The sequence below is a fragment of the Mustelus asterias genome, chromosome 4 (assembly GCF_964213995.1).
Source record: "Mustelus asterias chromosome 4, sMusAst1.hap1.1, whole genome shotgun sequence".
Taxonomy (NCBI): domain Eukaryota; kingdom Metazoa; phylum Chordata; class Chondrichthyes; order Carcharhiniformes; family Triakidae; genus Mustelus; species Mustelus asterias.
Genome location: NC_135804.1, coordinates 2154185 through 2166879, shown reverse-complemented (window position 1 = coordinate 2166879; position 12695 = coordinate 2154185). Strand labels below are relative to the sequence as shown.

The 12695-nt window shown below is 48.4% G+C and overlaps 1 protein-coding gene across 1 annotated transcript in view; it reads left to right on the top strand.

Moving 5' to 3' along the window:
• pepd (peptidase D) overlaps positions 1-12695 on the top strand; it is a 203994-nt gene that overhangs the window by 15173 nt on the left and 176126 nt on the right. The window contains exon 2 of the mRNA XM_078210505.1: positions 2302-2485. Coding sequence (XP_078066631.1) covers positions 2302-2485 — 184 coding nt within the window. The remainder of the gene's footprint in view (positions 1-2301; positions 2486-12695) is intronic.

Sequence of the window (12695 nt, the reverse complement as noted above, 5' to 3'; positions counted from 1 at the left end):
GGGGAATTAGGTCTTGATTAGGTTGATTCACAGGTCAGGTTATATGACTGGGTGGAGCTAGGCTTACACAGAGGATTCAAGCTTAGCTGCTGTTGTTTGTGCTAACTAATTCTGTATGTCTATGGGCATGTTTCATTAAATTGGAACAACAGAGATTGCGAGTTGTTAAGAATTAAATTGCTGTCATGTTTAAGCATTTTAATTGATAAAGGTTATGCTAATTCTTTTGCCATATTGCAGATATTGATCACCGGGCTGCCTGAAATCACCATACCGGGGTGATCCTCAAGTCTGCCAGGGCTAGAAGGGGCAGCTCAGCCACAGTACCTCCAAGGTCGACCTCTGAGGGACCCTTCCTCTGCAGCCCAGCAGCAGCAGAAGGGTGAATGGTCACTGGCCTACCTCCTTGATACCCCTTAGGGTCCAAGGTGCCAAGCCAGGGTGCCAGTTCCAGGGTGTGAGGGACAGTGCACCAAGGGCACTGCCAAGGCACGTGGCCTGAATGAAGGGCCTGAGTTTTCCCAGTGGCGTGGGCACTTGGTCTGAAATTAGGAGAATTCCACCCCTCACTTTTAGGTATTTCTCCCATGGTCCTTTTATTGGTTCAATATAACAGTAGACTTTGGAAGAGTCACAGATATGTGGATCAGGCAAATTACTGCCTTGTGATTGGAACAAGTTGATAAAGTTTTTAATGATTGTCAGACATTGTGATGTTTGAAATGAACCACAGAATCCGACAGTGCAGAAAGAGGCTATTCGACCCATGAGTCTGCACCGACCACAATTCCACCCAGGCCCTATCCCCACAACTCCATGCCACTTTACCCTGCTAGTCCCCCTGACACTAAGGGGTTATTTAGTGTGGCCAATCCACCTAACCCGCACATCTGTGGACTGTGGGAGGAAACCAGAGCACCCGGAGGAAACCCACGCAGATACGGGGAGAACGTGCAAACTCCACGCAGACAGAGACCCAAGCCGGGAATCGAACCTGGGTCCCAGGCGCTGTGAGGCAGCAGCGCTAACCACTGATTTTGATTTGATTTATTATTGTCACATGTGTTAGAATACAGTGAAAAGTATTGTTCCTTGCTGCTATACAGACAGAACAGACCATGCTGCTGAATCCCAGGACAGGGGTTTTTGGGGCAAAAGAAAGGAAAGGAACTGGTGAAAGTTTGATTCTGGTGGATGATGGTGTGTGTGATGAGAATTATTTACTGGCATGGCGGGTGAATGCTGAAAGGAACCTGTGGGGCAGAAATAAATCCGTCCCAATATTTGAGCAGGAATCTGTGTGTCTGAGTTTCCAGCTGTCTTTGGGAATAAGAGAGGAGAATATAATTGTGCAGCCGGTGTGGGGTTGATTGAGATCAATTGTCTCGGGCACTCCCACAGTGAGCTGGAAGGAGGATGTGAGATCTCAATCCAGTTGAAATGCTGTCTGCAAGTTTGGCGATGTTTGTTTGAAGGTGGTCATTGATAAGGTGGGGGTCAGTGTGTAGGAGAACTGAGACGATTTGTGAGGTGGTTGGAGGGCGAAGTTGAGGAGAACAGCACATTGTGTGTGTGCGAGTGTGCACGCACGTGTGTGTGCGCGCGCGAGTGTGCGCGCATGCGCACGTGTGTGCGAGTGTGCGCACGTGTGTGCGAGTGCGAGCGCATGTGCGAGTGCGCATGTGTGTGCGCGCGCGTGTGAGTGTGCGCGCGTGCGCACGTGTGTGCGAGTATGCGCACGTGTGTGCGAGTGTGCATGTGCGAGTGTGCGCGCGTGTGTGCAAGTGTGCGCACGTGTGTGCGCATGTGCGAGAGTGCGCGCGTGTGCGCGCGTGTGGGCGTGTGTGTGTGTGCGAGTGTGCGCACGTGTGTGTGAGTGAGTGCGAGTGCGCATGTTGAACAGGACACGTATCAGCAGTGTCTCTGATATTGCAGCACTGCCTCAGGACTGGACTGTGACCGTCAGCCGAGATTACGGATTGGATTTTCCAGCCTCGCTCACCCCGAAGCTGGAAAATCCCGCCGAGGTGAACGGACCTCTCTATGATCCGCCCCTCGCCCGCTCTGATTCCCGTGGCAGGCAGGACGGTAGAATTTGCCTCTGTGTGTTTATATCTCTGGAGTGGGATGTGGAACCTCAGCGTTCTGACTCTGAGATGAGAGTGTTACTTATTGAGTTTGATTGGGTAAAGGGGTGGGAGGGTAGGAGGGCGCTACGTCTGTTCCTGCTCATGGTGCTGTCTCATTTGCTGCTGCTTGTTGTACAGTCAGTAATCCATTGCTTTTATGCCCTGCTTTCAGACCCTCCTTCTCACTCGGCAATGGGACCCTCCGGGTGCCAATGGCCCTCTTTGCCTTGAACAGGCGCCGGCTGTGTGAGCAGCTGCGAGCGAACACACAGGTGCCGGGGAAAGCGGTGGTGGTGTTTCAGGGCGGAGACCAGGTTCAGCGTTACTGCACCGATACTGATATTGTCTTCCGTCAGGTGAGTCGCACGTTCCAATGCCTGAAGGAACAGGCGGGGGGGGGGGAGACTGACCTCTGTTTTATTACCTGGGTTGACAGTAGGTGTTTGTGTTTAAAGCAGTGACACACAATTATGTAGAATGTCCAGCACACAGACTTGCTACTTGGTTGACAGATCCATGCCAGTCTTTGTGCCAAGCACAAGCACCACTTTAACCCTTTCCTTCCACATATCTCTCTGAGGTGCTAGTTTAGTTTCCAGTTCTCCTGAACAGGCTGCCTCACACTGCGGTTTCAGTCACACTTGGGGAACTACCTGATGTGGGGAAGTGTGAACTCATGCACTTTGGTCGGAGGAATCAAAAGGCAGAGTATTATCTAAATTAAGAGAGACTGCAGGTGAGTGGAATGCAGAGGGATCTGGGTGTTCTAATGCATGAATCACAAAAAGCTAGCAGATAGGTCCAACAAGTAGTTAAGGCGGCAAACGGCATTTTGGCCTTTATTGCAAAGGGGCTGGAGTTTAAAAATAGGGATGTTTTGTTGTAACTGTACAGGGTGATGGTGAGGCCTCACCTGGAATACTGCGTACAGTTTTGTTCCCCTTACCTAACCTTTACCTATAAAATGATATAGTAACATTAGAGGCAGTCCAAAGGAGATTCACCAGGCTAATTCCTGGAATGAGAGGGTTGTCCTATCAAGAGAGACTGAATAGTCTGGGTCTGTATTCCTTGGAGTTTAGAAGAGTGAGGGATGACCTTAAACATAAGAACCTGAGGGGGTTTGACAGGGTAGATGGTGAGATGTTTTCACTAGTGCAGAGTCTCAAACAAAGGGACACAGCTACAAGATAAAGGGCTGGTCATGTAAAGGTGTGTTGACATTTCTTCCCGCAGAGGGTGGTGAATCTCTGGAATTCTCTGCCCCGAAGGCTGGTGGAGGCTGGATCATTAGACATATTTAAAGTGGAGGTGGATAAACATTTGGTAGATCGAGGAATAGAGGGCGAGAGGGAAACGGCACAGATAAGGAGTTGAGGCCGGCATTGATTAGCCAGGATGGTAATGAATGGCGGGGCAGGCTGGAAGGGCCTGGTGGCCTCCTCCTGCTTCTGTTTCTTGTGTTCTTGTGATGAGTTGTTTTTGGTCAGACCGGCTGTTTGGCTGCATTGGACTGACTGGACAGCTATCGGGAGAGGCCTTGCTAGGATCTTGTAGCGCACGAGGAAGTTATTCAGCCTCTTGTGTGTGTTGGTAGTGTTGTCCAATTAATCCCACTTGCCAGTTATCATTCCCATGACCCTGAAGGTTCATCCTCTTCAATATGAGTCCAGTTATCTTTCACCATCTTTTCGGGCTGTGTGATCCAGATCACACCCATCCTCAGAGACATTCCTCCTCAGTTCCCCGCAAACTCTTTTACTAGTTATTTTACATCTATGATCTTTGGTTAGTGACCCACATGCCAGAGGAACTAACTTCTCTCTAATTGCTCTGTCAATGGCCCTGGCCGAATATCCAGTGAATTGCACTGTGTAGAACCAGCTCGGTACTGATGGCCTCAGTGCCAGGCTGCTGACTAAGGCTATCTCCATTGGAACATGAGAAATAGAAGCGGGGGAGACACCTCGAGCCGACTCTGCCATTCATTAAGATCATGCCTGATCTGATCATGGCCTTAGTTCCACTTTACTATCCGCCCACCATGACTCCTGATTCCTTTGACAATAGGAAATCTGTCTGAGCTGACCGTGGATATACTCAATGACCCAACCTCCACGGAGAATTACAAACTCCTGGCAACCTGCTGAGAGAAGAAATTCCTCCTCATCGCAGTCTTAATCGGGAGATCCTAATTTTAAACTGTTCCTCTTAGTTCTAGGTTCCTTATAAGAACATAAGAACATAAGAAATAGGAGCAGGAGTTGGCCATCTAGCCCCTCGAGCCTGCCCCGCCATTCAATAAGATCATGGCTGATCTGACGTGGATCAGTACCACTTACCCGCCTGATCCCCATAACCCTTAATTCCCTTACCGATCAGGAATCCATCCATCCGCGCTTTAAACATATTCAGCGAGGTAGCCTCCACCACCTCAGTGGGCAGAGAATTCCAGAGATTCACCACCCCCTGGGAGAAGAAGTTCCTCCTCAACTCTGTCTTAAACCGACCCCCCTTTATTTTGAGGCTGTGTCCTCTAGTTTTAACTTCCTTACTAAGTGGAAAGAATCTCTCCGCCTCCACCCTATCCAGCCCCCGCATTATCTTATAAGTCTCCATAAGATCCCCCCTCATCCTTCTAAACTCCAACGAGTACAAACCCAATCTCCTCAGCCTCTCCTCATAATCCAAACCCCTCATCTCCGGTATCAACCTGGTGAACCTTCTCTGCACTCCCTCCAATGCCAATATATCCTTCCTCATATAAGGGGACCAATACTGCACACAGTATTCCAGCTGCGGCCTCACCAATGCCCTGTACAGGTGCATCAAGACATCCCTGCTTTTATATTCTATCCCCCTCGCAATATAGGCCAACATCCCATTTGCCTTCTTGATCACCTGTTGTACCTGCAGACTGGGCTTTTGCGTCTCATGCACAAGGACCCCCAGGTCCCTTTGCACGGTAGCATGTTTTAATTTGTTTCCATTGAGATAGTAATCCCATTTGTTATTATTTCCTCCAAAGTGTATAACCTCGCATTTCTCAACGTTATACTCCATTTGCCATATCCTCGCCCACTCACTCAGCCTGTCCAAATCTCTCTGCAGATCTTCTCCGTCCTCCACACGATTCACTTTTCCACTTATCTTTGTGTCGTCTGCAAACTTCGTTACCCTACACTCCGTCCCCTCCTCCAGATCATCTATATAAATGGTAAACAGTTGCGGCCCGAGTACCGATCCCTGCGGCACGCCACTAGTTACCTTCCTCCAACCGGAAAAACACCCATTTATTCCGACTCTTTGCTTCCTGTCGGATAGCCAGTCCCCAATCCACTTTAACACACTACCCCCAACTCCGTGTGCCCTAATCTTCTTCAGCAGCCTTTTATGGGGCACCTTATCAAACGCCTTTTGGAAATCCAAAAACACCGCATCCACCGGTTCTCCTCCATCAACCGCCCTAGTCACATCTTCATAAAAATCCAACATGTTCGTCAAGCACGACTTTCCCCTCATGAATCCATGCTGCGTCTGATTGATCGAACCATTTCTATCCAGATGCCCTGCTATCTCCTCTTTAATAATGGATTCCAGCATTTTCCCTACTACGGACGTTATGAAGGGAATGTCTTCTCAATGTCCATTTGTCAAGCCCCCTCACCATCTCACCTGTTTCAATAAGATCGCCCCTCATTGTTCAAAACCTAAGTGTGTATAGGCCCAACCTGCTCAACTTTCCTCGTAAGACAAACTCCTCATCCCAGGAATTAATCTATTGAACCTTCTCTGAGCACCCTCCAATGCAAATATGAGTATTGCGTATAGTTCTGGTTGCCGTATTATAGGAAGGATGTGGAAGTGTTGGAAAGGGTGCAGAGGAGATTTACCAGGATGTTGCCTGGTATGGTGGGAAAATCGTATGAGGAAAGGCTGAGGGGCTTGAGGTTGTTTTCGTTAGAGAGAAGAAGGTTAAGAGGTGACTTAATAGAGGCATACAAGATGATCAGAGGATTAGATAGGGTGGATAGTGAAAGCCTTTTTCCTCAGATGGTGATGGCTAACACGAGGGGACATAGCTTTAAATTGAGGGGTGAGAGATATAAGACAGATGTCAGAGGTAGGTTCTTTACTCAGAGAGTAGTAAGGGCGTGGAATGCCCTGCCTGCAGCAGTGGTGGACTCGTCAACATTAAGAGCATTCAAATGATTATTGGATAAACATATGGATGATATTGGAATAGTGTAGATTAGAGGGGCTTTAGATTGGTTCCACTGGTCGGCGCAACATCGAGGGCCGAAGGGCCTGTACTGCGCTGTAATGTTCTATGTTCTATGACCCTCCTTAAGCAGGGTCTGGTTAACCATTGTTGAAATCTGCTTGACCCCTGTTGCAGCATGAGTATAGAGGAGCACCTATCATTGTGTACTGGGTTACACTTGGATATTCCCCAGAGGAATGGTGCTGTCGGTGTTTATGGATCACCCACCTCAGATTACAGTGGGTGTAAGTTCACAAGGAGGACAAGTGGAGTGTGGTCTCTGGGACTGTGTCCAGCACTGGCCTCAGGCAGCATGGTTTATTCATCATCACTCACTGCTTTCTCCTTTCAAATGCTGTGGAGCAGAAGGTTCAGGAGGAACAGCTTTTGATTCTGTTGCCGCATTGGATCAATGAATTGGAACCATGAGACCTGTTCCCATCAAACACAGGCAAATGAGAGTAGAGGGAAATGAGGATTTAAAGTTTCAGATTGAGTATTGGCTGGCAGTCGTGTCGATCAATTGGAGAAGGGGTGGAACATGTGGCAGGACTGATATAAAACAGTCTTTTATTCAGCAGAGCCTGATTAAACAAAGTCTCGATGCTATCCAGGAAACTGAACTCGAGATTAAAACTACGGCAATGTCTCCCAATAAGAGCTGGATTATTGCTCCCAAAATACAGTGAGGGGAGGATAGTTATGTAAATTATTCCAGTAAAAGCAATCCGAATCATTACAGCATTGTGGTCTTGGAACATACTGAACAGGACAAGTTTCTAATCACAAACAGGAAATGCTGGAAAATCTCAGCAGGTCGAACAGCACCTGTGGAGAGAGAATAGAGCCAACGTTTTGATGTTTGACTAGGGCCAACAGGATGGCCCTAATCACCTCCATTCTGACTGAGTCTTGTTGTGGCATTTTACCATTTATATTCTGTAGCTCCCGAGACTTCCAGGTATAAGTTAAGTCTTTCTCAAAGACACAGGCTGGTCCTGATTGAGGGCAGCTTCCTCTTTAATCTTACCAACGTTAATCTCATTCTTCCCATTTTAATATAATTCAGTATGTATTCTACATGTCTTATCACAGTCTGCAGGAAATCAATCCATGTTGAACAGAGTATTATTCTTTTCTTTATCAGTTCAGTCACTGAGGTTAAACATTGCTTGGTGTTGCCGGGATTCATTGCAGCTGTCACAGCTGTAAAATACAGTACAGATATCCATAGAACCATAGAAAATTACAGCTCAGAAACAGGCCTTTTGGCCCTTCTTGTCTGTGCTGAACCATTTTTTGCCCAGCCCCACTGACCTGCACCTGGACCATATCCCTCCACACCCCTCTCATCCATGAACCCGTCCAAGTTTTTCTTAAATGTTAAAAGTGACCCCGCATTTACCACTTCATCCGGTAGCTCATTCCACACTCCCACCACTCTCTGCGTGAAGAAGCCCCCCCTAATCTTCGTCTGGTTAGAGAAAATGAGGAGGTGATAGGCAGGAGCTATCAGCAGGTGGTCACACCAGGGCCACGGGAGGCAGACAAGTGGGTAACGTCCAGGAAGGGGAAAGCTCGGGTGATAGAGAGCACCCCGGTGGATGTGGCCCTTCACAATAAGTACTCCTGTATGACTACTGCTGGGGGGACACAGCCCACCTGGGGGAAGCAGCAGTGGCCGTGTCTCTGGAGCAGAATCCGGCCCTGTAACTCAGAGGGCTAAGGAAAGGAGGAGGAAGGCAGTATTAATCGGGGACTCAACAGTAAGGGGGTCGGACAGGCGTTTTTGCGGAGGCAGACGGGATTTCTCAGATGGTGGTCTGCCTCCCTGGAACATAACATAAGAAATAGGAGCAGGAGTAGGCCATCTAGCCCCTCGAGCCTGCCCCGCCATTCAATAAGATCATGGCTGATCTGAAGTGGATCAGTTCCACTTACCCACCTGATCCCCATAACCCTTAATTCCCTTACCGATCAGGAATCCATCTATCCGTGATTTAAACATATTCAACGAGGTAGCCTCCACCACTTCAGTGGGCAGAGAATTCCAGAGATTCACCACCCTCTGAGAGAAGAAGTTCCTCCTCAACTCTGTCCTAAACTGACCCCCGTTTATTTTGAGGCTGTGCCCTCTAGTTCTAGCTTCCTTTCTAAGTGGAAAGAATCTCTCCACCTCTACCCTATCCAGCCCCTTCATTATCGTATAGGTCTCTATAAGATCCCCCCTCAGCCTTCTAAATTCCAACGAGTACAAACCCAATCTGCTCAGTCTCTCCTCATAATCAACACCCCTCATCTCTGGTATCAACCTGGTGAACCTTCTCTGCACTCCCTCCAAGGCCAATATATCCTTCCGCAAATAAGGGGACCAATACTGCACACAGTATTCCAGCTGCGGCCTCACCAATGCCCTGTACAGATGCAGCAAGACATCTCTGCTTTTATATTCTATCCCCCTTGCGATATAGGCCAACATCCCATTTGCTTTCTTGATCACCTGTTGCACCTGCAGACTGGGTTTTTGCGTCTCATGCACAAGGACCCCAGGTCCGTCTGCACAGTAGCATGTTGTAATTTTTTTCCATTTAGATAATAATCCAATTTGCTATTATTTCCTCCAAAGTGAATAACCTCCGGGATGTCTCTGATCGCGTCCCAGATATCCTGAGGTGGGAGGGAGAGGAGCCAGAGGTCGTGGTACATATTGGTACCGCTGACATAGATAGGAAGAGGGAAGGGGTCATGAAAAGAGAATATAGGGAGTTAGGTAGACAGTTGGGTAGGAGGAACGCAAAGGTAGTAATCTCAGGATTGCTGCCTGTGCCACGGGAAAGTGAGAGCAGGAATGGAGTGAGGTGGAGGATGAATGCATGGCTGAGGGACTGGAGCGGGGGGCAGGGATTCTGGTTCCTGGATCATTGGGACCTCTTTAGGGGCAGGTGTGACCTGTACAAAAAAGACAGGTGGCACTTGAATCCCAGGGGGACCAATATCCTGGCAGGAAGGTTGGCTAAGGCTACTGGGGAGACTTTAAACTGGAAAGGTTGGGGGGAGGGAATCGTGATGAGGTGACTGAGAGCGAGGAGGTTAGCCCACAAATAGAGAGGGATTGTAGACAGTGTAAGAGGGAGAATAGACGGGTGATGGAGAAGGGGAGAGCTCAGACCAAAGGTTTGAGATGTGTCTATTTTAACACCAGGAGTGTAGTGAATAAAGTGGATGAGCTTAGAGTGTAGATCTATGCTTGGAAGTGTGATGTGGTGGCCATTACGGAGACTTGGGGACAGGGACAGAACTGGATACTTCAGGTTCCGGGTTTCAGATGTTTCAGAAAGGACAGAGAGGGAGGCAAAAGAGGGGAGGGGGGGAGTGGCACTGCTGATCAGGGATAGTGTCACAGCTGTAGAGAAGGTGGAAGCCGTGGAGGGATTGTCTACGGAGTCTCTGTGTGTGGAAGTTCGGAGCGGGAAGGGGTCGATAACTTTGCTGGGTGTTTTCCCAATAGTAACAGGGATGTTGAGGAGCAGATAGGGAAACAGATCCTGGAGAGATGTAGGAATAACAGGGTTGTCGTGATGGGAGACTTTAGTTTCCCAAACATTGATTGGAATATCCCTAGTGTAAGGGGTTTGGATGGGGAGGAGTTTGTTAGGTGTGTTCAGGAGGGTTTCCTGACACAGCATGTGGATAAGCCTACAAGAGGAAAGGCTGCACGCGATCTGGTACTGGCTAATGAGCCTGGACAGGTGTCGGATCTCTCAGTGGGGGAGCATCTTGGGGATAGTGATCATAACTCTATCTCCTTTACGCTAGCATTGGAAAGAGATAGGATCAGGCAAGCTAGGAAAGTGTTTATCTGGAGTAAGGGGAAATATGAAGCCATCAGGCAGGAGATTAGAGGCGTAAATTGGAAGGAGGCATTCTCGAGGGAAAAGTACTGAAGTAAGGTGGCAGATTTTCAAGGAATGTTTGTCTGGAGTTCTGCATGACAACGTTCCGATGAGACAGGGAGGTGTTGGTAGGTTACGGGAACCGTGGTGCATGAAAGCTGCACTGAACCTAGTGAGAAAGAAAAGGAAAGCATACAAAAGGTTCAGAGAGCTAGGCGATGATAGGGATCTAGATGAGTATACGGCTTGTAGGAAGGGACTTAAGAAAGAAATTAGGAGAGCCAGAAGGGGTCACGAGAAGGCCTTGGCAGGTAAGATTAAGGAGAACCCTCAGGCGTTCTATAAATATGTGAAGAGTAAAAGGATGAGATGTGAAGGAATAGGACCTATAAAATGTGAAGGTGAGAAAGTCTGTACAGAACCGGAAGAAATAGCAGAGATGCTGAATGAATATTTTACCTCGGTATTCAGGGTGGAAAAAGACCTGGGTGGTTGTACTACAGGATTGAGGCGGACTGAAAAGATTGAGTATGTGGACATTAAGAAAGAGGATGTGTTGGAAATTTTGAATAGCATCAAGATAGATAAGTAGCCGGGACCGGATGGGATGTACCCCAGGTTACTGTGGAAAGCGAGGGAAGAGATTGCAGAGCCTCTGGTGATGATCTTTGCGCGTCGATGGAGATGGGAGAAGTTCCGGAGGATTGGAGGATTGCAGATGTGGTTCCTATATTCAAGAAAGGGAATAGGGATAGCCCAGGAAATTACCAACCGGTGAGTCTAACCTCGGTGGTTGGTAAGTTGATGGAGAAGATCCTGAGGGACAGGATTTATGAACATTTAGAGAAGTTTAGTATGCTCATAAGTAGTCAGCACGGCTTTGTCAAAGGCAAATCGTGCCTTACGAGCCTGGTGGAGTTCTTTGAAAATGTGACTAAACACATTGACGAAGGAAAAGCGGTAGATGTGGTTTACATGGACTTCAGCAAGGCGTTCGATAAGGTCCCCCATGCAAGACTTCTCGAGAAAGTGAGAGGACATGGGATCCAAGGGGCTGTTGCCTTGTGGATGCAGAACTGGCTTGCCTGCAGAAGGCAGAGAGTGGTTGTAGATGGGTCTTTTTCTGAATGGAGGTTGGTCACCAGTGGAGTGCCCCAGGGATCTGTTCTGGGATCCTTGCTGTTTGTCATTTTCATAAATGACCTGGATGAGGAAGTGGAGGGATGGGTTGGTAAGTTTGCCGACGACACGAAGGTTGGTGGGGTTGTGGATAGGTTGGAGGGATGTCAGAAGCTGCAGCGTGACATAGATAGGATGCAAGACTGGGCGGAGTGTACAACATTATGAAGGGGATAGATAGGGTGAACGGTGGGAAGCTTTTTCCCAGATCAGAAGTGACGTTCACGAGGGGTCACGGGCTCAAGGTGAGAGGGGCGAAGTATAACTCAGATATTAGAGGGATGTTTTTTACACAGAGGGTGGTGGGGGCCTGGAATGCGCTGCCAAGTAGGGTGGTGGAGGCAGGCACGCTGACATCGTTTAAGTCACATGAGCAGCCTGGGAATGGAGGGATACAAACGATTGGTCTATTTGGACCAAGGAGCGGCACAGGCTTGGAGGGCCGAAGGGCCTGTTTCCTGTGCTGTACTGTTCTTTGTTCTTTGAGAAGTGGCAGGTGGACTTCAACCCGGATAAATGTGTAGTGGTCCATTTTGGCAGGTCAAATGGGATGAAGGAGTATAATATCAAGGGTAAGACTCTTAGCAGTGTAGAGGATCAGAAGGACCTTGGGGTCCGGGTCCATAAGATTCTTAAATCGGCCTCGCAGGTAGAGGAGGTGGTTAAGAAGGCATATGGTGTGCTGGCCTTCATCAATCGAGGGATTGAGTTTAGGAGTCAGGAGATAATGATGCAGCTTTATAAGACCCTCATCAGACTCCACTTGGAGTACTGTGCTCAGTTCTGGTCGCCTCATTACAGGAGGGATGTGGAAATGATTGAAAGGGTGCAGAGAAGATTTACAAGGATGTTGCCTGGATTGGTTGGCATGCCTTATGAGGATAGGCTGAGGGAGCTCGATCTTTTCTCCTTGGAGAGACGAAGGATGAGAGGTGACCTGATAGAGGTGTACAAGATGTTGAGAGGTATAGATCGGGTGGATTCTCGGAGGCTCTTTCCCAGGGCTGAAATGGCTGCTACGAGAGGACACAGATTTAAGGTGCTGGGGAGTAGGTACAGAGGTGATGTCAGGGGTAAGTTTTTCACTCAGAGGGTGGTGGGTGAGTGGATAGGGTCTTTTCAGAGACTTCTGGATGAGTACATGGGACTTAATAGGATTGAGGGTTATAGGTAGGCCTATATATAAGCCTAGGTAGGTAGGGACATGACCGGCACAACTTGTGGGCCGAA